At 37.8% G+C, this 26,405-nt stretch overlaps 1 protein-coding gene across 3 annotated transcripts in view; it reads left to right on the forward strand.

Moving 5' to 3' along the window:
• TMCC3 (transmembrane and coiled-coil domain family 3) overlaps positions 1 to 26,405 on the forward strand; it is a 132,604-nt gene that overhangs the window by 97,867 nt on the left and 8,332 nt on the right. For all 3 annotated transcript variants that reach the window (XM_071423280.1, XM_071423279.1, XM_071423278.1), the window contains exon 2: positions 24,194 to 25,092. In XM_071423280.1, the coding sequence (XP_071279381.1) occupies positions 24,194 to 25,092 (899 nt within the window). The remainder of the gene's footprint in view (positions 1 to 24,193; positions 25,093 to 26,405) is intronic.

Raw genomic sequence — 26,405 nt, forward strand, 5'->3', positions numbered from 1 at the left:
GGTGCCAAACTTTGGTTTGTATTTGTTGATGCCAGAAGCTATGATATTTTTTGGGAGTTGGGAAGGTGGGCTTTGAGTGCAGGAAATTACAAATTGTTCTTTCAAAAGATGTTTTGACCTATGTTGCCACTTTTCATGCAGATTTTAGGTGAGACATCTTGGTTTTTAATGACTATGTATATTACACTGTAGCTTATACACAAACTGCTCTTTAATTTTGAGGAATTTCTCTTGCAATGAAGATACACCCACTTGTGGTGTTTTAGAACAAATAGCCCAGGCCTTGTTTGAGTTACTTTTGTTTGGACTTGACAGAGTCAGCTAGAATAATCTTTGTGTGTACAGTGCCATTATGCAGTGTGGCACTTAATGTCAGAGAAGGATAAAGTTCAATGAGTTCCTTGAAGAAAATCTATGTTTTGAAATGAAGTCTAGGGCAGTGGTGACAACTATAGCCTAAGGCTCTGGTGACATGGGTTCACGCTACTGTGACAGCTCTCGGTCCTTGTGTAATGGTGGGAGTCATTTAACCTCTCGGAAGAGAGTGTGGTTTCTTCCAGCATGTGCAGGAGGGAGGATAAATACTGTGAAGGATACATATTTCAGAATCATTAGCCATCCAAGTGGATACTTAAGGAAAAACCACCTCTTACTGGTTTTAGGCTTTTAAAAATATACAGTGAATGCGTGTTCCTGCTTTCTACATCAAGCAGGAGCTTTTAAGACTATATGCCGTAGGTGCTTCTTCCCCCCAAATAGTGGAAGTCTTGTGTAACTGTTTGAAATTGGGCATTTTCTCTTAAGGCAGTTGCACACTCTTTGTAGTTGAGAGTTGGAAAGCAATTGCAGTGATCTGTATAATCTCTGTTGATTTTGAAGAAGCTCATTCTACATCACTTAAAGCTGCGTACCTGAAGCTGGCCGAGACTAAATCTAGTCTAAATAGCTGTGGCAGTGAATATTGCAAACACTGCATAAAAGATGCAACTTTCACTGTTTTTCATGCATTATAGAACTAGATGTATGTACTGAACATCTAGACATCTGTGCCAAATTGCTCTGAGTAGGACTTAAAGTTCTTTTAGGCAGAAAAGCAAAAGAATATTCTGGCCCTCTCTCTTACATAGTGCATTCTTAAAATTACTGATTCGTCATTTCACTTATGCATAATTGTTTTAGGAAAACTTAAAAAAAAAAACCACTGTCTTTTTGCCAGCTTTGCCATTATGCAAAAAAATCATTGGTCTCTGATTGTTCAGAAATTTGGCAGTACAGGATGTTACCTTACCTTTCCCATTGCTTTTTTTATATGTAAAGGAAGAAAGGTGAAAAAATAGAAATTTGTGACTTGGAAAGAAGGAGAGGACTCTTGAATTTACCTTATTGTTACTGCAAGAATATCTGATTTTGGGAAAAGAAAGGCCAATGATTATTTTATAGACTTCCTGATAAGATGGCTTTAAAATGTTTCTGTCATGGTTTAACCCCTGGCAGCCACCAAGCCCCAGGCAGCTGCTTGTTCACTCTCCCTCCAGTGGGAGAGAATCAGAAGGATGAAGGCTGGAAAACTGATGGGCTGAGATAAGGACAGTTCAGTAGGGGAAGCAAAAGCTGCACAAAGGCAAAGCAAAACAAGGAATTAATTACTTCTTCCAATTGACAGACAGGTGTTCAACTATCAGAGCTCCACCAGTTACTTGGGAGGACATACGCCATCACTCTGAATGTCTCCCCTCTTCCTCCTTCTTTCCCCTCCCTTTATATAGTGACTATGATGCCATGTGGAATGGAATATCCCTGTGGTCACTTGGGGACAGCTGTCCTTGCTGTGTCTCCTTCCAACTTCTCGTGCAACCCCAGCCTTGTTGCCAGTACAGAAAGCAGACAAGGCCTTGGCTCTGTGTAAACCCTGCTCAGCAATAACAAAAACACTTCTATAATATCAACCTGTGTTCAGCACAAATCCAAAGCAGAGCCCCATACCAGCCAACTGTGAAGAAAATTAACTTTATCCCAGCCAAAACCTGCACAGTCATATAGAGTTAAATTCACTTTATTTATATCCCGTGCACATTGCAATAAATCCCTTAATTTCTATTTTTAAGAGGAAATTTTTCTGTCTGATTTCATCTGGTATAATTTGCTAATCTTAGGGGTGTGAACTTCTCATGGTTTAGTGAGACAAAATTGTAATAGCTGTGTCTGAATTCTTATTTCAAATTTATCACTGTGTCTTTCTATTTATGGCCAAATATGTTGCTTATGATGTGGCTGTTTTGGTGACTAACAGTATGATGGACTGATAAATACATACTTTAGTGAAGGTAGGGTTAGTGGCTTGGAAATGATAACAAATTCTTCTTCCACTATGATTTTGATCAGTCTCATGTCATAATATACTGAACCATTGTATCAGTGTGGTTTAAGGTTGGACAGCAGCTTGGAAATATTTTCTTTGAACTGAGCTTCTGAAATTCCATTGTAAGGAGCAGTGAAATTTCCATAGATTTTATTAGCCAACACATGAAGCAATATCTTTAATTACTTTAATAATTACTCTTTGCTAAATTTGGGGAGGCTTTGATTTTAGAGTGTAATGCCTTGCACCGTTCACTGCTGTTATTAACATAATATCAAGATCCAGTTCTGAGGCTTCTGTGATAAACTTGCATCATTCTCTAAATGTTTTTTCTTCCTGGAGCAAACAGGTCAATCTTGTTGGTAATGTTGTCATTAGCTTTGCAAGAGCAGTAAGATTTAGGAAACTGTCATGTTAACAAAGGTACAAAGTGTCGTCCACTCAACAGCTCATTTCCCAATGCAAAAAACCCCTTGGCATTTTCACAACAGATGTGCTTTTTTTTTTTTTAATAGTGAATGCTCAGAAGTATTCCTTAGGCTAACACTATGCTGAGCTTTCTTCTGTCAGCACTACAAGCACCATAGTCAATTCAATTTATGAGACTTCTGGCTAGAATCATGGTGTTACATGTAACAGTAGAATCCATTTAGCCACTGAAATACTAACATTTTGAATAAAAATAATTAATACGTGTTACTATTGTAATTCACACTGGCCAGGGAATCCCAAAAGAGGATATGTCCTGAGCCAGTATCAGTGTGGTAACTCACAGATGAACAATTATAAACAGCAACTTCCTAATCTTACCTCTGTTCTGCCAATTTTGTCTTTTCATAATGATGTTGACAAACTTCAATATCTGTACCAATTTCCCCAGGGATGGAAAACTGCAGGGACTGGTATGAAATATAGGTCCCAGAGGAAAAAAAAATAATAGCATTCTACATATTTCACATAATTTAGCAATATTTTTCCCCACAAACAAAACATTGGAGGAAAAGATTAGTCAGATTTTCTAAAATAAATACAGTATTCATCCTTCTGTTCTGTTTGTGCTCATTTTTGTAAAAGGAAAAAAAGGTTGCATGCAAATAAAATATGGAAAGGGTATAAATATTTTATATGTTTGCAATGTATGTCACTTATGTGCCAATAACAAGAAGAAGCAGCTGGGTGTATAAGAGGAAGATCTAACTGCAGGTAGAGAGAGTAAATCAAGATAAAATTTTTATTCATGGTAGTTTTCAAATTACTTTCCAAACCTGAGGAACAGCAAAAATGCATTACTCCCTTGGAAAGGAAGCCTATTAAGTTTATTAATGTAATTCAATGTTAGGAGCAAGGAATTTCCTTTAAGTCCTTTGTTTCTCTCCTGGAAATGATTTTTCATGTTTCCTGAGGCTTTTTTATCATTCAGAGTTGTTTAAGAATTATGTTCTGCCTAGTAAATATGACAGGAGAGTAGAGGCTTCAAAGGTAATGAGCCCAGACATGTTGTGAAAATGATTTTCATGTGTCCTCACCAGGCACCTATCCATTCTTGAAGGGAGTGGAAGTCAGAGACAATTTTCCTGTTATCCACTGGCTGGCATGCCAGTCCATCAGCAGGCAGACAGTTGAAGATTATCCAGAGAATATGCTTTCTTGCCTATTTGTTGGGCCAGAAAGGTTTTGCAAGGCACACTGTTGAAGTTGAAGCCATTATAAAGGACAATTAAGGACACTGGAGCAGGCAGAAAATACTCTCTAGCATTTTGGGTGCATAAAAGAATCTGAGGAATGGGGTGAGGAGATCTGGAAAGGTGCTGCTGGTGTTGTTGCTTTAGGAAATAAATCTAAAGTCCATATGTTACCACATGGTGTTGTTTTTCCTGAACTAGTGTTTCTGTGGGATTGTGAGGGGTTATACAGCATACTGTCCCTGCCTCTTCTTCTCTAGCAATTGACATGTTCAAGCTGAGCTAGGGCTCAGATCTCTGAGTGGTGCCTATTCATATTCAGCCACTGATCAGGTGTAGTGGGTGCCCTCTGATCACAGAATCATGGACTGGCTTGGTTTGGAAGGGACCTTGAAGATCACCTACTTCCAGCCCTCCTGCCATGGGCAGGGAGCCTTTCACTAGCCCAGGTTGCTCAATGCCCTCTGCAGCCTGGCCTTGCAGTGCCTCTGTCTGTGCCATGGAGCTCTGCCACAAAAGGCAGCTTTATACTCTAATTTGAATAAAGCTTCCATATCATCAGGATAGTGATGAATTGACAAAAGTACATTAATAGTGAAAACTCAATTAATGGTCTTCCCAAAGTGCATAGGTGAAGGTGTTCTAGCATCTTCAGTGTCTCATGTTGGACTGTAGAAACAAAGAGCATTCCTTGGGAACATTGGGAGGGCATGTTTGATTTGGGTATAATATCTCAAGCAACTCTTGTGCTTTTAGCAGCAAACAGGTGGCCAGAGAAAGCACTGTGAAGGGAGCACTGTAGGTGCCTTCAGAATGAGACTGTGTGCCTTTGGGAAGGCATAACATGTCCAGTGAAGAAGCAGATATTGACAGCAGAGCACTTTGTTCTGGTGTGGTGCTTGGTGGTACTCAGTGCTTCCTGCTGCAGTTGATGGGCAGCATTAATCTCTTTTCAACCCATTTTCATGTGCCCCTTTTCTTACCAAGTCATTGCTCTCTTCATTGGGAACAAGAGCTGTAGGAAGTGCTTGTGTGGATACCCTTGGACTATGTTTTTGAAATTTTAGCTGGATTGGTTCATTCACTGAAGACTAGTGTTAACTCAATTTGGCCATATGTTTCATCTTGTAGGGGGATAAATGGAAAATTCTTGTCAATCTGTATTTTAAATTCTGTATTCATTGCTGTCTAGTGATTTGTTTGATTTGGGCTTTTTTTCTGCCAGTCGATGTACTTAATTCTGTTTGTTAGTGTTTCAGTGTCTTCAGGTGCATGGTATAATGATGTTCCTGATAATTTTTTTTGAGAATCTGGATTCATCCATGCTTGTGAACACAAATAGCAATTGATGTTGGTCAAATATTTGAAATGCCTTTCTGCACTGCTTAGCTGACAGACAGTGTGGAAGAATGGCCTTTACTGAAGTAACTCTGGTTGCCGCTTCGGGAGCTCGATCTAGAGGTCTTGAGAGAGCTCTCATCTTTTCAGTATGCTTCATTCTGTGCATGGCATTCATACTTCATTTTCATGACCACTGAAGCAAGAAAATTGTGGCCTTCATAAAAAAATTAAAATTTTGCTTTTTTTTGGGATGGATTGTTGTGTGGTATCTTACCAAATATTAAGTGTTTTAACAGCTTGCCCATACTTCATGCATTTTCAACAAAAAAATAAAATACAACTTAATACATTTTGGACTTTGCTGCATATAAGGCTGGATACCACAGGTAATTTTTTAGCTTTGGTTCAGTTTTTACTTGCCAAACTTTAGGCATCCCTATTAGATTCATAACCAGAAGAATTGAAGCTTCAGGCAAAGAAAGAACATTTTTTTGAGACTTTTCCTATTAATTTTTCCAATATAGAGCAGGCTTGTCCAATAAGATGTACCAAAGGATGTAACGTATTTTGTGCAGTTACTTGCTGTGCTCTGTCTAATTGATGACAATCTCTTGCATGAGTATATTTAATAGAAAAAAATAAAATAGTAGAGTTATAAAAGAGAGTGAAGTGTTCAACCAGAACAGTTAAAATTCTTGTAACCAACAGCTTGGGTTCTTAAATGTGCAAATGTACACAGAGGATCTCAGCAGTTACAGGCTGTCATGGCTTGATTCCAACCTAGAGTGCCATTACCTCTCTTCAGTGCTAAATTATTCAGGTATATAGGCCAGTTCAGTCTACCATGATTTTAGAGGTAGCTGGATGTCGTTGATTCTGTTATGTGTTTGCTGAAGATGTAAGAACAATGTATGAAGACCAGGTTGTGCCTGCAGTCCATTTAAATGCTTTAGCTTGCATGCAGAACTGTTTTCCAGGTTATTGTCAATATTAAGTAGTTATGGATGTTTTTTGGATAAGCTTAATTCAGATCATGGCTGGTGGAGCATTACAGCACAGTTGCTCTTCTAATGGGAGAGATGTGTGGCTTGGACACTGCTGGTTAATAATGTACTGAAAAAAATGGTCCAAAATATTTTTTTTACAGGAATAGGACAAATACTAGACTTAACATGTGTTGTGGAAGTGCTGCAGCAGAAGTAAGCTGCTGCTGAACTAAAGGAAAGGAGTCTGTTGGAGACCTTGAGTATTCCCTACCATCTTGTTTGCTGAGCTCCATGGGAACCTGCATTTCTGAAGTGTGCCCTCTGTGCTTCCTGAGGCTGGTTGGTCCCAGCACTGTTTGGGGTCAGGGCAGCAAGTTTGGTGCTGAAGAATAAAAAAAGCAAGCCCAAGAATGCAAGGCAACATGCTACTGTGTCCTCCTGCATTTCTTCAAAACATATCTGTGGTGTGAGGCCTCAAAAGCTTTCTCCTTCCTGGGGCATGTCCTCACTGTCTTACTATCTTTTGTAATGTCTCCACAAATCTTGGGGTCCAGGTGCCCTAATTCTTCTGAAGAGGCAGAAGAATGTCATTGTCTTAGCTGTCACTTTTGTGGTTGGGATGTCTGCCTTGAAGCTGTGAGTTTGGACATGTCTTAAGCTGAAAAAAGCCTAAAATCCAACTGTTTGTTTCTTGATGGACAATCTTGGCTGATAAGTAAACCTACTTCCCCCACGCCTTTTGCTTGAAGGCACATATGACTGAACATGTAATTCATCTGTGATTAAGTATTTCTTCTGCACTGATTTCTGCAGTGAAGTCATGATACATTTTGCATCTGAATTGATTCACCTGGAAAGAGATTGTGGTACCAGCGCCCTCGTTAGTGGACTATTATGGAGTCATTGCAAAGGAATCTCTGGAGGAAAGGAACAAATTATTCAGGAACACATATTTTAAAATATGTGAAATAAAGGGAAAAGAAATCAGGAAATGACTAAATGCATCTCACTTGGCAAAGTGACATTTATTTTAGTACAAAGCCTTCAGACTACCTGCGGTAGTTCTCTTGTAGGTTGTTTAGAATCACGGCTGTTTCAATCAGCTAAAAATACTTTTGAAGTATTACTTCCCATCTTTCCAATCTTTGTTATTTGACTGTCACAAAAGAGAAACAAAAAAAGATGTTGGTAAATTTTTTTCATTATATAGGTATCGGTCCTTTAATTTTCATTTTATTTGCATTATATAGGTATACAGTCCTTTAACTTATTCTATTAATTTCTGTAAACTTAGAACAAATTTAAAGTTTGGCAAAAAAAAGGGAAGTATATTTTATACTACAATTGCAATAATGTCCCTGTCCCACAGTATCTATAGCATGGTGCAGTGGTAACTTAAAGAAGATGTTGTTTTTGCTTGACAGGCAAGTGGCAGCCTGGATAGCCTCAAAAGCAGATTGTGTCTGATAATAAGTTAGCACTTAAACTTTTGGTACTGGCCTGTTGTTGTTTGGGTTTTGTTTGTTTTGGTTTTATATATGATCCCTTTCATACTTTGTTGTGTTTCTGAGAAGCAAAGGTCCATACACAAGAGCTTAGAGAGGAAAGTTTCTTCAGGCTTGTGAGGATTGCTGAGTGGCTGAGCTTGTTACACGGCTTTTGGAGTTGCTTGTTCTGCTTTTGCATTGGCTCATATTCCTGCAGCTGCATTGCATTGCTGCAGTTTGCTTACTGTTAGACTCCTAGAGCTGCTGTTCCTCTCCTTGTAAAGTTGTATAACCTAAAGAGTGTCTTTACATTTGATAAGGCATCATTTGAGAGACTAAGAATGACCTACTAGAAAGATTGTGCTTGATAGGGAGATTATTTTCTTCAAATTTCCCAGTGTCAATGGATACTGATATGATTTACAGGAAGTTGTCCCACGAGTGTGAAATTACCTGGTTCTGTTAGAGTGTTGGATCCTAGCTTCAAAACCCCTTGTCTCTGAGGTGAGAAAAATTTAAATTGAGTCAACAAATTTTGGGAGTAAGTAGATCACACAGAAGTTCTGGGTGGAGGGGAAGGTGCTCACCTATTACAAGGTATGTTAATAGAAAAGTGGGAGGGAAGCAGTTACAGAGAAGGAACTGAGAACTGAAGAGTTCACAAAAAAGTAGATAGATAGAGGAAGGGGGGAAAGGGTAAGGGGAAAGCCTGAGCTCATGTGAGGCAAAAACTCACATGAACTTCTGCTCACATGAATAAAATTCAAAACCTTTTGTTTAGCCAATAAGCTGTGATTTGAAGCAAAGTCCCTCTATGTGGCATCTTCCCATCCTTGAAGAAGGACCAGAACAGATCCTGCAGTGTCTTCCCTGATCATAACACTTAGAAAAATTCCAGGCCTTCCTGCTTCACCCAAAATAGTGACTAGTTCAGCTTTCACCTATCAAAGTGGCTCCCATCATCACTCATGGATGCCAGCCATGTCATGCATAAGATACAGTGAAGACATAAGAGCCTAGGTTATGATTTTTAGGTAGCAGAATCACTATGTGCAAGGTGTTAGATTCCTGTGGTACCAGACTAGGGATGAAATTTCACCTGAGGTGGCTGCAGGAGATATGTGGTGTCTCAATGTAAGCACAGATCAAGTATCTGTGGTTGTCAAAGACACACTTTATTTACTTTTGGTCCATCATAAGTCCTTGGATGTTTCAGCATGGAAGAAGTTGTGGAACTTGGTTGTCTGTGGACAGGTGATTACAAAGTCATCTTGAGAATTTATGCTGAATTGGACTCTCTCCCTACCCCCAAGGCATGTTCAGGAGGAAACACTGACCAAAAAGGAAATAAGTAAATCATGTTTTAGTACTTGGAACTCATAATCAGTTTGAAGTAACAATGTGATGATTAGGTTTCATTATTTTTATCTCTAGCTTGTATTGCCTGTCAGTGTGTCTATGTGCTTTGGGGGTGGGAAGAGAGTCAAATTCCTTGGAACAGATCATTGAATACACCTGGAATGACTATCTCAAAGCAGGCTTGTCACTGTCAGCTTCTCAGTTTGTCACTGGAGCTTTTTTTGCAACTAGTAGAGTTTTTCTAGGATTTGCCTTTCTGCAGATCAGAAGTACAGCTCAAACAGTGTGGCAGGCTGTGCCAGAGACAGGTATCTGGAACTACCAGTTGTAACTTTTAAATTCCACTGGGAACAATGTTAACTCTTCAAAAGGGGATCATAGACTCAAAATACCCCAACTCTGAAGACATTACTCTAAAAATATTTTGACCTTGCTAGACTTGTTCACTGTAATACTGGCAGGCTGCCAGGTCTGTGGGAGTGATTTTATGTACATTCATATGTAGTAGTCTCTTAGAAGACCAGTCTGTTAGTGAATCTGCTGGCTCCCTTACATTGCCTTTGAGTTACACTGGGAGATTTTGTCTGACAGCACAATAACTGCTTGTAGTTGGATCTCAACATTCAAGGCAGCAACATAATTTCCCTGGTTGGTGCTACGTGCAAGCAAACTATAAACCTTCTGAAACAATGCTTTTTCCAATAAGTACTTCCAGGATAATTCCTTTCCTTTCCCTTCAGATAACAGCAAAACTTTAAGAAACTTGTGATCAGTTCTGACACAAGTTTCATACATTAGATAGTCAAATATCACAATATTGTGATATTTTAAACATAGTAAGAACTTCTATTATGTTACCTTATGTAATCCAGAAGTCATCTAGAGAATTTGAAAGAGCCATGTTAAAATGGGATAAATTTTTTTTATTTTACCACATCATAAGTGTTTTCAGTTATTTCCATACTTCTAATCCCCACCCCAGCTCTGCATTTTAAACAAAGATGCATTCACAGTATTGTGCATGAATCTTTTAAGACTTGTATTGGGAGGTTCGTACCAGAAAGTAAACATCACTTTTATTACACTAAAGGGATCTAAACCAGCTCTTCAGTGAAAACCCAAATAAATGAAAAATCATTGGTTTTACTAGTCTCTTTTTAGTCCATTTTACTAGTCTATTGTTAATTGTTTTTAGTAGTATTTTAAACTTTTCAATGTTCTTATGAGTGTTACTTGGATATACTACCCTATAGTGGGCCCAGTACCTGTGGGTAAGCATCTGAAAATTTTGGACATATGTCTGGATTTATTTTGGTGAATCCTTGGCTTTCAGTTAGCAAACAGCCCTAACAGAACAGGCTTTTTCAATATATTATATCAAATAGCTTTCAAACTATATGAATATTGTCTAAATATTGTTAAATTATGCAGAGGAACATAACACCTGGTGCATTTATTTCTGTACTGACCTTTATTTTTATAACACTCTTGTTAAAGCAGTAAATGAACAAGAAAGATAATAAAAAGCACGTAAAAAGCCTACAGACCAAATGGGATGAATAATGATGTACGTCAGTTCATTCCATAAAGTTAAAATGTTGCAGTGTTTTCTGGTTAGTACCAGAAGCATATGTAGGGACAGACTTAAAATCTACATTTGGAGAGCAGAGCTGTAGAAGCTGTGATTTGCTCTTTCTATTGTGAGAGGTCAGAGTTCCATACAGTCATATTTGCATGGAAGGTTTTCTTCCAGTGCAAATCACTGCAATTCATTAAAGTTTCCCAGAGCATTCAATGAATGTATGCATATCTAAAAAGTTCCTTTCTAGCTGAAATAGAATAAAAGACATTCAGGCCATTTTGAGTTGCTGAAAAGTTAGATAAATTTGGATTTTGTTTACCACCTGCTTTTTTTCTTCCCCTCAAACTTCTGTTTGATTATAAGTAATGTTACGTCTACAGGAACTAATTTTCAAGGTCAATTTCTGCCCAAATTTATATGTTTCTTCCACTTGCTTACCTGCAGGAAGACTGCTTTGATTGTAACATAAACACCAAGAACTAGTGGACTTAGACTGAAGTAGCTTTCTTTGCAGTTTGCATTATGATTTCTTGGAGTGATTTGTGTGTTTCTCAAAGCTGTCAAGTAACTGACTACAGAAAGTGAGAGTATTAGTCTGTCTGTTTCTTTAGGAAGAGGGTCTGCAAAATGACTTTTTGACATGTTACGATGTTTAGAATATTAACTCACTCTGTGTAATTAGGCTAACATAATTTGGCATAATCTCATAAGGGGCATGTTTTTGAGGGTTTAGTAATGGATATAGATCTTCATCTGTCTGTTGAAACCTCTAAAAATCTGATTGATAAATGGTACTTTATTTAGATTTAAATTATTCTAAGCATATGACCAAGAGAGATAAAGATAAAAAATATTTAGACAGTTTTCTAATGCCTTGATCAAAATGAGCACTAGGGTTTGGGTTTTACTTTGCTTTTCCACTGTCATGGAATGAGGTCTCTTCTATTGAATGTTTGGCTGTTTACACCAGGGTTCTGGAGCCTGTAGCCAAGCACAGCTCCCTGCTCAGGTGCAGAGCTCTGGCTCAGGGCAGAGCCAGTAACCATGGTCAGACTCCAAGGACAGCATGGCTCTTATCTGCTTCCTTTCCCACTGAACTCTGCTTTGTTCCTTTTCATCTGTGCTGTTGCTATGACTGAATATGGTAATATGTTTATAAGTGTTTTACACCAAACCACGTGATTAAGCATATCCTCTTGACTGTCTGAATAGAAACTTAGGAGAGGAAAAAAAAAGAGTCAGTTTAGAAAGTTCAAAGGAGAGGGAGGGAGGGAGGGAAGCAGGCAGGCAGACTAGGAGCAGAATATTGATTTCAGTTTCATTCTAATCAAATAATATTGGTGAAAGGGCCTCTAACATCACCACAACTCTAAAAATAGAAAAATCTAATATGAGTTTAATATGTAGGAACTGGCATTAGGAGAAAATTGTTAACTAGCATTTATGTCTGTGCTTCTGAACAAACCCTGTACATTTAGTTTGAATGTAAGATCCACACATGCCATTTTCTGTTGATAATTTTTTTAAAACACTCTGAATTAAGATTAGAAACTGCTTTAAAAAGGCCATCAGGTGTATTGCTGTAATTAGTGTATATTATATTATGGTGTAATAAAATTATATGGGGAACATCTGTGTCCTGCTTTAAATTGTTCTGTTTTGCTGTAATCAAGGAATGTGAGGAACAAACTTATGTTGGGCAGCCTGCTGCTTCACACAAAAATTCACGAGGAGATAAGAGCAACAGTTTGACCATCACTTGATAGAGGCTCTCTCCCAGTTCCCTGTGGTTAGGTAAGAGAGGCAATGGCTTTCAACAAGCTGAAAATAACTCTTAAAAATGCTCTGAAACATCTTCTATTGTTTTCATACACTTGGCACGAAAGTTGACGGGTGAGCTCTGTGACTCAGTTTGTGGGACATGTAAGTCATGGATGGCGAGTGTGGGACAACTCAACCAAGAAGAAAAGTAACAGCTTTTCTCCTGTTTTCTCCCATTCCTGAGCTCCTGTTTCAGAAATGCTGCCCTGGGCTAGCTATTATGGACCACAGCTGTATAAGAATGTGAAGTACCTATGTGCTTAATGAAGTTTTTGTTAGATATTATATTAATAACTTGTTACCATCTCTGCTTAGACCATATTAAGTAGCTTTATGTTTCTTCATCGCGCACAAAGCAATGCTGAAAGAGATTCTTGAGTAAAACAGAGGTGTGTTCTAATACCTAACTTGAAGATGGTGGGGTTTATCTTATGTGTTTATAGCAGTTGACTTACCCATCATTGTGGATTTAATAATGGATGTTACTGAAGATCTAGCTGTTCTATTTTAAGACTGTAATTAAACAATATCAGTTGTTGTGTCAAGTATCCATGTAAACTGAAATGTATGGATTCCATAAAATCATGTGCTTTAGGGTTCACACTATCCAGACTAAACATTCATTATTTGTGTCATGTAATATAAATTATCACTACTATTTAAAAATAAAAATTGTTCTGGGATAGTCTTAAGAGCTTTATAGAGGAGATACATTAAATTTAGCTGTATTAATGCACAGATTGGCAATTTCTGTAAATCTTGGCAAGTATTCTACCAGGTTGAATATATCCCAGATAAAAAAACATGATTAAACTGACTTAAGATTAAAAGATGAAGTTGCTACTGTTAGTTGAGCAAAAGCAAAAAGAGGAAAGATAAAAGAAAGAAAAAAGTATAAGTGAAGAGTATGAATAAGCACATAATTGTTAATGTAGATACTATTCTGTAGCAAGCTATACTTGTTTTTATTTATGTAAAGTTAACTGTACTACAATATTCTGATGACAATATTAAGGTTTCCTTTTCCAAAAAATCTTAGTGGTTGTCAATGAGAAGAATCGACAAGTTTTGTCATTAGAGTCTAAATTGTGGCATCTGGCCATATAAACATCTTGGTCAAGTAAGCTACCCTGAACTTTAATCATGTTTCTACAGATGTTATTTGAAGAGTAATTTTATAATTTCCTGAGACACATATCCCTATGAAACATTTCTAGTATTGCTCTATTCAATTAAATAAATAATCCCTGTGACACCATCACATCCTTTGCAGTGCTAGAATGAAACACCTAAGATAATGATGCTGAGATCCAAATTAAATTGTGACTCTAAAAGCATTATCAGGGTTTTAACCCTATCTGTCCTCCTAGGCAGAGTTTGAACAAAATCAAAAAACCTATGAGCCTTGAATACGAAGGATATGAGTCTAAAACGCTTATCCAAAGGCAAGAAACTGCAGTAGGAGCAATACAGGCTGCTCCATCTTTGCTTGCCACTTTCTTACTGAGTCTCACTGTCACTGGTGCATTGTTGGTGTTGCCTTTTCAGCCCTGCTATCTCCTGAGACAGGTCTTTACTACATCTGTGCCAAATTGAATTAAATTTTGCATAAACATATTAATGAAACAAAGGTAATAAATTTACATGAAGTTGGTCTATAATATTTTATATATCATCTCAATACAACAGCAGGTAAGAAGAGCAGGTTTCATTTTCCTGAATTAAATTACTTTTATATTAGCAACATGGTTTTAACAGATTAAGAAATATCAAATGGAAAACAATTTTTCCTACTGAATCTATTCTGTTTTAAGCAATTAAATGTGCTGTGCAACTGAACACTTTCCATTAGCCCGCTAAACAAAGTCACTACTGTTTCTTGCCTGTGCTTCTCATCTTGCAGTCCTCCCTTTGAGAATGGTTTTTGTGTTGGATGGCAGAGAGAAAGGAGCAGGGGTTTTGTTTGGTTTTGGATTGGTTTGTTTATTTATTTAGTTTATAAACACTGAATTTATGACTAAAATTTCATGCATAATATACATTCTGCTGTATATTTACACTACATGAGGAGATGTTCAACAAATGCTCCCTGTAGTTACAAGTAGGGGGCAGTGAGCTTTGTAATGAGCTTTTAGAAATCAGCAGGACTTCCTTCTGCAGGAGTTCATTCTACCCTTGACATTTTAGTTCTGGCAAAACAGAAATAAATGTATTTTCAGTTTGCAAACATCTCTTAGGGGAAAAGTCTGCTTTGAATTGCTAGTACTACCATGGCAAAACATAATGGCATCTTCAAAATGACATCAAAGGATTTGTACTATACAGTAAAAATGTAGTGAATCCTTATTAAAGGCAGTTGTTTAAAAATAGTGGAGTTTTTTTGTCCATAAAACGTTTTAAAACTGTGATTTAACACTCTGATTGCAACTAGTATGGTGACATAAGAATAATAATTTACCCTAGTTTATCTTTCAAAATCATCTGAATTGGTTTCTCTAAGTAATTCAGTTTAATAAAACTCACTGACTGGGAAAGTGTTCTCAGAATATGAATATTTTAAGACTAGATAAAGATTTTACTGTAGGGTTTTATTTCTCACTAATTGGGTGAATCTCATTGATGTTCTTTTCAGTTAGACAAGTGTTTTGAATTTTGGGTTTTTGATTAATAGATGTTATGTTATTTATGGAACTTGTCTACAACAGAGTTTCTTTCATGGGTTGAGATTTTTGTGTGCTGTGTATTCGTATTTGAAGTCTATACAAAACATTGAAAGGAAAAATGGAGTATAAAGATGACTCATGACTATGTACAAATAGTGGATTAATTCTATAAAATCAATACAACAGTCTTAGCTGAATTTTGTTCAGAGAGAATAGACTGACAGAAAAGTTTCTTAATATTTTTTAAAAGACATACCTCCAACCTCTTATGGGAGTGGTTCATGCCAGTACCTGCTCACAAACATTTAAAAAGATTATATGAGAAACTTCAACATCATGTGCACAAGAGAACATGTTTACAAACATTTAAAAACATTATATGAGAAACTTCAGCATCATGTGCACAAGAGAACATGATGCTTCTAGAGGATGTTTCTAAAGGATGTACAAAGCACTGGCTGAAGTACTGCTTGGATGTATTGTTATAATGTGCACAGGGAGCCTCTTTAAAGAAGAGGATTCAGGGACATCTGCTGAAGAGGCACACTCATCTTCATAAAGTGTTTGGGTCTTTTTACTGGAAAAGTTATTTTTTCTTATGAATTCAGATTTGATTGTAACTATTTGAGTTGCTTGTTAGGGTGTAACCTTAAAACACCATGCCAAGAACAGGTTCTCCAGAAGGTGCACAGCAGCTGAAAGTCTGCATGGACATGAGATTTTCTGTGGGCTAGTACTTACTTACTTATAATAGCAATAACTTTATGTATATTTTACAAAATGTTTTAAAAGTATATATTTATACATGTATATTTATATAAATAACAAGATAGTAAACATACAAGTAATGTTTGAATGTTTTCTCCACAATGAGAACAACTGTAGATCTATTCATAATGGAAAGCATCACTAGTGACACACTTTAATGGCAGAGTCACAGCATAGTTTCTGCTTTTCAAAACAACATTGTTTATATTAACTTGAGGGACAACATTTCATTTTCTTCCAGGAGGAAGTTATGCAAAGAGCAGGAAAATGTGGTTCTGTTGCCTAATGCTTTATATTGCCTCTTCAGTGAAAAGAAAGGAAAATGGTTTTGCTGTTTTAAAAAGAAATTTTAATAACAAAATGCTTTAAAGTTGTGTTTTTGTGATCCACAGGACGTTAAATCCATTGACTCTGCAGAGAATTTTGGTTCTTAATGCACTGCAATTAGGATGTTTTCTCCAGAGTTAAGTCAGAGCAGTGTTAATCAGTTGTGTATAGTGGCTTAAAATACCATTATTGCAGCAGTGGTATTGAATAATAAATGACCTGCATAATATGCATCTGTGTGATTCAAATTTTAATTTTCTTTATTTTGCCCAATGAAAGAAGGAATTTTTTGAAGTAGTCTTTTAAATAAAACTTTTCCTCTTTATTTTCTGGGCTTCTTTCTTTTCCTTTTGGTTGTTGTGGGGTGTTTTTTTGTTTTCGTTTGGTTTTTGGGGGTGTTTTTTGTTTTGTTTTGGTTTTGGTTTGAATTTTTTTTTTTAATTTATTTCAGTTTTTGTAGATCATGAAGTATGGCCAAAGTTTTTGATTATTGGTGGCTTGACCTTCATGCAGTTCTCTGCCTTTGGGGTTATTTGTGGTTTGGGTACAAATACAAGCCTTGGATATCAGGTGTGGAGCCAAAATATGCACTCATATGTGTAATGTGGCAAATAGTGAAAGTGTATATAAGTAATGAAGGTTTGATAAAGTAAAGTTGCTTTGTCAAGAGATACACTAGTTATTGTGGAGAGGTAAATAAGCTGCTTAGTCATGTAATGTAGTGAAGACCCTATCTTTTGATTAAACCCTTTATATAAAAAATGAACTAGAACTCCTCGGTATAGGCAACACTGCTGTTGTGACAGATATGTATTTTTGAGATTTGACTTTATCAGCCCAGCAAGGAGAGATGCAGGGCAGGGGGAAAAGGAAGAAGCAGGCAGGCTCTTTTAAGTAAGCAGCTCAGTTCATGTACAGGACAAGATATGATTGTTTATATGCTCAGGATGTGCTGCTGCTGCATCAACGCAAATGAAAAGATCCTAGGTCTGATGGAGCTATTGTTCTCTTGTTTATAAACAGAAGTTTTGCCATGGTTTAAACAAACAAAATCCCCAAGTCTGGAGTCTTTTGCCTATGATGGCCAGTCTATATGGATTTAGAGTGTTTTGTCTCTCAGTGGTAATACTTTCAAAATTTCCTGCTATTATAAAGCCTTAATGTTCCTGTGACAAAATAGGTCCTATGTAATGTCGCCAGCTCAAAGCAATAAAAGTCATGAATTAGATGGACTAAAATCAGCATTGAGCTGTGGGGTTGATTTTTGTAGGTGTGTAAATTATATATTTACAATTTCCTTAGAGTTGTCTTTGTTTTGGGGCAAAGGACTTGGTTGGTTGTTGACTGTGAAGTTAGATGTGGGAGTTATTTCTCTGTAACTGAAGGAGAGAAACTCCATAGTATTTCCTGGAATTCTCTTGTATGATTGTACAGTTCCAGGAGCTGGGATTTCAGAAAATGCTTAGACCATCTGAATAGCAATGAAATTAAGAGCTGAGTGTGAAATAGAAAGAACCAGGTGGAGGGAGAAGATGACCTGCTGCAACTTGATCAGTGTGGAATAATTTGTGAGGAGAAGTTAGACAATGCAGTGATACTCTGAATCACAAGTGATGAGAGATCAGAAGCATATGCTGTAACTATGAGAAGTGATTAGTCATAGCAGGTATGTAGCTGGCTTTTTATCAAATTCTCATTCATGGAAAAGGATTTATAATTGAAAATGTGTAGCTTGCTGACTTTTCACAGAATGCTTCACAGTAGTCTGGAAAATTTCATTATTGCCATCTATTCAGACATCTTTTGAAAAAGAAAGCTTAATACTGAATGAGAGGAGAAGAAAAAAATCCATAAAAGCTGGGAAGAGGGAAGGGACAGCACCTGTTGGAAACACTAAAAGTAAGTAGAACAGTTAGTCTAGAAGGGATACAAAATGATTGGCCTCACTCTTCAAAACTGTAAACCCCCCCCGTTTTCTAGTTGGTGGTACTTTGAGGGATTTGTGTCATGGGAAAGGCACTCTCCTTCACAGGGAATAGGAGTGCAGGCTTCTTACAAGGACTGCTTGATGGAGCCACCTTTGAGCACCTGGAGCTCCCAAGCAGTTCCTGATGTTGCTGTGTAAACCTGAGAGAGAAGGAACATGCACGTGAGTTACATTTCTTTTGATCTGAGTTAGGAGAAGGTATTTTATTGACTTGTTTTTAATTAATGGTGCTTATCTAAAGAGGAGGACTGATCTGAAGCAAAATAGTTAACCAAGAGCTGTGGAATCTACCTTCTGCCTGCTTAAGACACTTAAGCTTAGTAAATGTGAGTATTGGTTCATAACTGTATTCAACAGCTGATGTCTTGCTTAGGATGCTTAGTAGTTTAATCTATATCTGAGGTCTTGCTGCAGTATCTTAGTAGAAAAGCTGAATTTTTATAATTACCAGATTGTGTTGGAATAGTGCAGAAAATGCACAAAAGGATTCAAATCTCTACAGTCTACTCTGCCCCTGTATGATGCCTTACTCATGGAATGGCCTTGAAGTTTCCCAGCCTTTGAATACTGAAGAGCAGATTCTTGCCAAAGGGTATCTGGGATTACCTTTGACTTCTACCTGGAATAAACATCTCAGGTGTGTTAGTGAGATACCTTACAGCTTCAATGTTTTTTTGAGGGGAGGTGCAGAGTAAATAGGTTATAGAGGAATTGTTGATGATGAAAGAAACACCTTCAGTTATTTGACTCCATCAGCATTTGCCAGGTGGTCTCAGACAAATCACCCAGGATCTTCCATTACCCCAGTAAAAAGTTTTGCTGACTCCCTCCATTCCCATATACTCTAAACTCTCTGCATGATAATTAGCATGGTATTCACAGTGTAGGTTCTTCTAGATATTGAGTAGCTCTGTAAAAAAACACAAGCAGAAGGTGTTTTGCTGTAACATACTGTACAAAAATGTTGGGGGCTGATTTTATGTAACTTAAAATATTTTATGATGATTTAGTTCTAATTTAAGATTTCCATGAAGGATTCTCATGTGGATTTTAGAAGGAACAGTGAACTTGAATGAGATGGTGAAAGTCTCTCCCCAAATACATTTTTGCTTTGGAATATACTGAAAACTTACTAAAACTCCCTCTGCATGTTCTTTTACCCATTGGAACACCTGTGCTTCTGGCATATGCATATTTCTGATAAAAAGAGAATTGTTCCTGATGACTTTTCTTGCTATTTCCAAATTCTAAGAGCTGTGAAGCTGCCTTAATCCTATTTTGTATGCTCGTTATGGGATTCTGTTTCTAAGCATTCATCAGAAACTCTTTCAAGATAGACTTAAATTGTCATCATAAACTTTTGTTTAGCTTGCACAGCTATGACTGGTGGTGGTAATGAGGTTTTTTAGAGAAAGAACAAGAAAGAAACACCTGTAAACTGAGCCTATTTAAATAAGTAGATCATTTTATGTCTTCATGGTTTGTTTCTGTTAGTGAGGCAACCCAAAGGAGCAGGCTTTCTGGAGCCTGATGCATATATGCATCTGTCTTGTAAATGCTTTTTATTCTCTATGCTTTTTAAAGGTACTTTTAAAAAGAGCATAAAAGAGATCTATGACTTAAAGAGTAGAGTTCAGTTTGGTACTTTAACATAGAGGGCTTATATCTCACTTGTTAGTGGAGAGCCATTGGCACAGTCAGTGGAAGCCAGCATGGGATTCATCTGAGCAGCCATGAGATGTGGGTTGCACTAGGGTGGCCGGCATGCTCTTTGTGCTCTATTCACTATTTTTTCTCCCAGATGGATCCCACCCAGGATCTATGGGGAAGAAATAAGGTCTTCTAGGTCTGCTTTATATTTTCCAGTAGGAAGATTCAATGACCAATCTCTATAGGCCATTAAACACAATATTTTCACCTGTTCAACAGGTTAAAATACTCTACATTGTTCCTGTCAATGTAGAATCTCTTTCCAACAGTCTTGCCTGTGGTATTGGGGAACGTGGGTCCTACTGTGCTCTGGGCTCATTGACAGCATGGCCTGCAAGTCTGACCTTGGTGCTGCTTTTGCAGACAGTTAGTGAAGAAACACGTGCATCGTTGTGATGCCAATGAAATCCTACCCTTGCTTCCATGAGTGGGTTTTCAAATCACTATTGTGCTCTGAATGCTTCTTTTGAATAGCAGGCTCCCTGTTACCCAGCCCTCCACTTTACATTTAAGACAGCAAGTAAACCTGACAATTCATGTGCAGTGAAGGGCTCCCAGCTTGCACTGTGTTCATTGCACCAAGAAGTGATTTTGCTGTCCCTTCTGAAACTTGGACATGGATAGCATGGTCAGGCAGCTGGAGATCTTCTTGGCTCTCTGGAAGAAGGGGGGCTGGGGCTTTATCTCTGAGAGTTACCTATCTCATCATCTGTGGTGCTGTTCTTAAGAGCTCATGTTCACTGTTCTTGAAAGCTTGTATTTCAGCAGCACAAACATTACTATTAGTTCTCAACTGGGTTGTAGTGAAGTGTGTGTGTGAGCTGCTCCATAAAGTGCAGTGGTCTCCCTCCAAGGCCCAGGTGTCTTTTTACAGACTAACATCAGCTGTGGCTATCCCAGGACTATATGCAAATTGGGGTTTTTCCCTGTTTTTTCCTAGAAGACAGATTGAGGGCATGTCTCTAGTATTTCCTCAGACTATGGGCTAGTGCTTTGACTTCCTGTCTACCTAGTGGTACCACATGTTTCAGGACTGCTGCTTCTCATCTACTGCTAATGCCCAGCTCCCTATTAATTGCCATTATAAGAGATATGTATGAGGATTCTTTTCTCTTAAAGTGCTTCTCACTTCCAAAAGGATGGCTCATCGATTTTAATTGTTGGGCCTGCTACTGTATGTAAACATATTTTTCTCTTGGCAACCACAGTGAAAATCTTTAAAAAATAAAATTAAAAACCCATCTCTCAACAACTTCTTTGTTATTAATGGCTTGGTGGCCCTGTGAGGTGCTGGGGACCCAGGAGTCACAGCAGGAACAATGGCAGGGATGGCATTCCTCATTTCTTCCCGTAGTATAGCTGGGAGAGCACTCACACAGTTTGAAGGAGATGCCATTCATTCTCCTGCACTGGGAAGATTTCAGCCTGCATCCCAGCAGAGGGCACCAGTACCTGCAGGGATGAGGAAGCATCTCAGACTCCTACTGGCAGTCTTGTGCTCGGTGCAAAGAATGAGGCATTCGATGCAGCAGGAATTCTTCTCATCACAGGATGAGACTTGCAGCAAGAAGGATTTGGGGTAGGATTTGAAGATGGAAATCTGATGTTTGGGTTAGCGTTAGTGCTGAGTTATAAAAAAAATCACAAATGGATCATCAAGGTAGAAGAAAGGTGAAAGGCCACTTGTCTAGACATACCTGACTCTCCCATTGTCTGCTTGCTTCTGATGTAAAATAAACAAGCCAAAAATCCCAAAAAACCCTAAACCCCATAAAACTCAACCAACCAGCCCCCTACCTAAAAAAGAAAGAACTCCACCCCACATTACACATCCCCTCTGCAATACACAGAAAGGTGTATTGCATCAGCAGAGGATTTCAAGAGCCTCTTGAAAGAAGGTTGCTTGACCCAGCCTCGCAACATGATGGCAGAGGACGCCTGCCATTTTGTCCAAATACAATCAGAAAGAAAGATACATTGGATATGACTTTTTTTGTACTCTTAGTGAGCTCTCAATCCAGTAAGTAAAACTGCTAGCAGTGTTCTGGGAATTTAAACAGTTATTTTCTAAACTTTCCTGAATTTGAGCTGACCCTGTGATTGGTTTTATCCAGGAGCAGATTTACCCCATGCTAACAGATTTCCTCATGTCCAAAAGCACGGCAGCATTCAGCAGATGTATTCCTTCAAGGCTATTGTTCTTTTTATCTGTATTGCTTTTGTGACCTTGAAGTTTCAGGAAGGCAGAGAAGGCTGACCAATAGAGAGCCCTGTGAGGGAGGGGACATAAGGGAAAAGGGAACTGGTTTGGGCTTGTATCCAATTATTACAATACATTTCTAGACTATTTTTTACTGAGGAAGTAAACATTGCTGTGTAAAGGTTAGATATAGACCCACCCATTCCTGGAAGTTATGTACAACTTGTTCTGAGTGGCATCAGTGATGGATCTGTTTTGTGTGTGTATACAATTCTGTGACTAATTACAGTATCATTTTGTGCCAAAGCTTATTTAAAAATGTCTTAGGTTGTTTCAAGAAATTCTTGTTAATTCTTGTTGTATACTGAGCATTTGAATCATGCCAATTGTTTTTAACAAGCTGGTAAAGTGTAGATCTATTAGGCCACAACAATGGTTTAATCCCTGGGATATAGTCTGAGTCTTAAAGGCCATCATTAACCAATATTCTCCAAAAGAAATTGTCAACTCCAGACTTTCAATATGCATTTTTCAAGTGATTTTTTTTTTTTAATAGATATTGGTGAATGTGAATTTTTATGTTAGCTGGTTTGTGCCCTGAGTGGTGCAGTAGCAAAAGAAAAATCAAGAAAAATCTTCACTGTAATCCTTGGTAATCTATAAGGAAAATAATATAAATAAATAAATAATATAAAGTAGTAGAGATGAAAAGATATTTTCACGAAGGCATTGTCAAGAGATACTTTAATATAGCTTCTGCCTTGTTTCTGCAATGATCTTGTCTGAGGAATTATAGTGGTTCCCCCTGGTATCAAAGCTCTGGAAACCCATTATGGCTAGAGCATTTGTTAAGCAGTCTCTACAGACATGACACTGTGGCAGCTGCAATGAAATGCGCTTTCTTTGTCACACAGACTAAACCAAGATGATAATAGGGATAAAGCTATTTTGTTTAGATCATTCTTCTCATGCTTTCCCCATTACTTTGAGTATATAAGGAAACACTTTCAATGTTTTGTATCAGACTATCTTGCCTTTCTGTTGAGAAAGATAAAATGATCTGTTGCGGTTGGTGTTGTGACTGAGTTGCCCAAATGTTTTTGTTGTGCTTGCAGAGAGCATTTAAGGTGTACAGATCTTATACTTGACTGAATGCAGTTTTCTTTCCTGAGTTTCTGCCTGTAAATCCCACTCAGTGAACTTCCTATTGAAACAGAATTAGCACAGCAGGTCAAGTTGTTGAGCACCTTTATCAAGCTGGAAAGTCAAATACAGGCCAATTCTTTTTCTGTACTCTCTGCTTTAAAAAACAAGAGTTGCTTCCAGCTTGCAGCATACACTAGATTTTCAAGAGCTTTCTTTCAGCTAGTTTTGCAAAAACTTGGAATTGTGAAAGGAATTTGAATGGCATGTATCAAAAAAAGGCATTAAACCTGGGAAAATATACTGAACAGTACATAGTGTATAGCACTGCTGTAAATGGAAAGATCTGGTTACATCTCCATTGATGTTTGACCACTTTTAAGAGAAAAAACTGAGTGATTATCAGCCATGGTCTCTTTGAAACTCCTAATAATAAACAATATATTTAGGAACCTTTTCTAACTAGGTGTTATTCTCATTTTGTGGCAAACTGTAAGTCATTCTGAAAAGCTTATAGCGATTCTATAACCTATTCTGAATTATTTTCTCTCTAATTCATCTTTATTTTAAGGGAGACAAGCAATTCCTTAGACTGTTTATTAACTTGTAGAAGTCAAAAAAATGCTGCTAAATTTCAAAGAAAACTTCATTATGCTTTGCTAATATAAGCTACTTTATACTGTACACTTGATGTAATTATATGTAGAAAAGTAAACTGGATGTTGGATTTTAAAAAATAGAATTCAAATTCCATTTACCTCTTTTTCTTTTCTCTCAGGTGGAAAGACATGACATGAATACCCTGAGTCTACCACTTAACATCCGTCGTGGAGGTTCTGATACCAACCTGAACTTTGATGTACCAGATGGGGTCCTAGAATTTCACAAAGTCAAACTCAATGCAGATAGCTTGAAACAGAAAATCCTCAAGGTTACAGAGCAAATCAAGGTTGAACAAACAGCTCGAGATGGAAACGTGGCTGAGTATTTGAAACTGGTGAACAGTGCAGACAAGCAGCAGGCTGGGCGCATTAAGCAAGTCTTTGAGAAAAAGAACCAGAAATCTGCCCACTCCATTGCCCAGCTGCAGAAGAAATTGGAACAATATCACAAAAAGCTCAAGGATATTGAACAAAATGGATCTTCCAAAGCTACCAAGGATACTTCCAAAGATAACTTGAAAGACGTTCAACATGGAAAGTCTCGTAGCACTGGGCACGGAGCAGAGAGCAGCAAGTCGGGTGTGCCGGGTGTATCTCTGACACCCCCTGTCTTTGTTTTCAGCAAGTCCAGAGAGTTTGCCAACCTGATCCGAAACAAATTTGGTAGTGCAGACAATATTGCTCATCTCAAAAATACCCTGGATGAATTTCGGCCAGAAACGAGTTCCAGAACCTATGGGGGCAGCGCCACCATTGTTGCCAAACCAAAATATGTTAGTGATGATGAATGCTCAAGTGGGACCTCTGGATCAGCAGACAGCAATGGGAATACTTCCTTTAGTCCTGCTGTGGCAAGCACCCTGGACAGCCAAGGAAAGCTTTCCATGATTTTGGAGGAACTAAGGGAAATCAAGGAGACACAGTCCCAATTAGCTGATGATATTGAGAATTTAAAAACCCAATTTAAAAGAGACTATGGCTTTATTTCTCAGATGCTACAAGAGGAAAGATTTAGGTATTTTTTTTTAACTGTTCTCTTGAAATGACTCTTGAATGGGTATAGAAACTATTTAGAAAGTGTGTTTGTGTGAGAGAGAGATTTCAGAAGCAAGAGGAAAAAATAATTCCAATCAATATCTAGTACCAACATGTTTAATTCCTTCCAACAATTGAAAAACACACATAGAATATTTATATTTTCTATTAAATGGTGTAGTGCCCTTTGCTTTTTGTCAAAGGCTGGTCAGAAAACTCTCTCCTCTGTCATGGCTTTTATGTGAATTATGTGAGTACTGCGTATAGGAGATGTCAATGGTTTTGTAGCTGGTGGAAGGATTCTCATCAAATGTGACTCAAAAAAGCTAATCAGTCTGTGGTGTAGCAGAACTGACTGATAAGTATACCCTTGACTCCTGAGTACCTTGTCCAAATACTTCTCACACACATTGCTATCTCCTGGATGCAATGTCACCTTGTACCCTGGTGTAACACACACTGGGAGATGTAGTTTGAAGGGCTGAAGCACAACTTCATCTTGCATTTGTTACATGACAATTAATTCCTTTATCATCCGCTGTGAGAAGTGGATGATACGTTCTACAGAGGGCTTTCACCTGCTGTACCTATATCCCATTTTTCCTATGGCTTATTAAGGTGACAGTCAATTCTTGAAGTCTTTACTATGCCAGTGGGCAAAATCTTGGTATGAAGGGCAATATTTCATGTCTCTCTTGCTTATAGTTCTTGAAATACAATGAAAGGCTTGATATCATATGGTAATATAGGGAGGAAAGAACAATGAAAGGCCTGCTGAACTTCTGACTTGGTTTCAGGAGAAGGCAGAGTTGCCTTTTCTGACAGCTCTCGGCCAGTAAAATCTCAAGCTTCCTGCTACCCATTTCTAGACAATTTTCCCTCCATCATTTTTATGCTGGCTGCTATGTTTGCCTGTTTTTGTGTTAAATCGAGTGACAAATTCACAAAAAAAATTTCTAGTTTGCTGGTGGTTTACTTGAACTGCTTTACCATGTAGAAACATGCCAGAACAGACTGTACATAAATGGCAGAACCCTGCAGTTGTGTATGAGAGAGAACATATTTTTCCTGTCATTACTGGTGAGCTATTAACTGGCTCAAACTTACTTATGAAGCCATATCTTCTTGGCTAAATGAAGAGTGAAAAATGTGAGTTGGATATCCCTAGGCACTGTTTATATTTCATAAAATTTGCCAATGATGTACAAATATTTGCTTTTTAGCACCTACTGCCAGCAAGAAACACTCAGAAAAGGCTTTCTGATTGCTGAGGAAATGTTTATGGAAAGTTTG

This window comes from Agelaius tricolor, unplaced genomic scaffold (assembly GCF_023055355.1).
Source record: "Agelaius tricolor isolate 1412-34295 unplaced genomic scaffold, bAgeTri1.0.p SCAF_3, whole genome shotgun sequence".
Taxonomy (NCBI): domain Eukaryota; kingdom Metazoa; phylum Chordata; class Aves; order Passeriformes; family Icteridae; genus Agelaius; species Agelaius tricolor.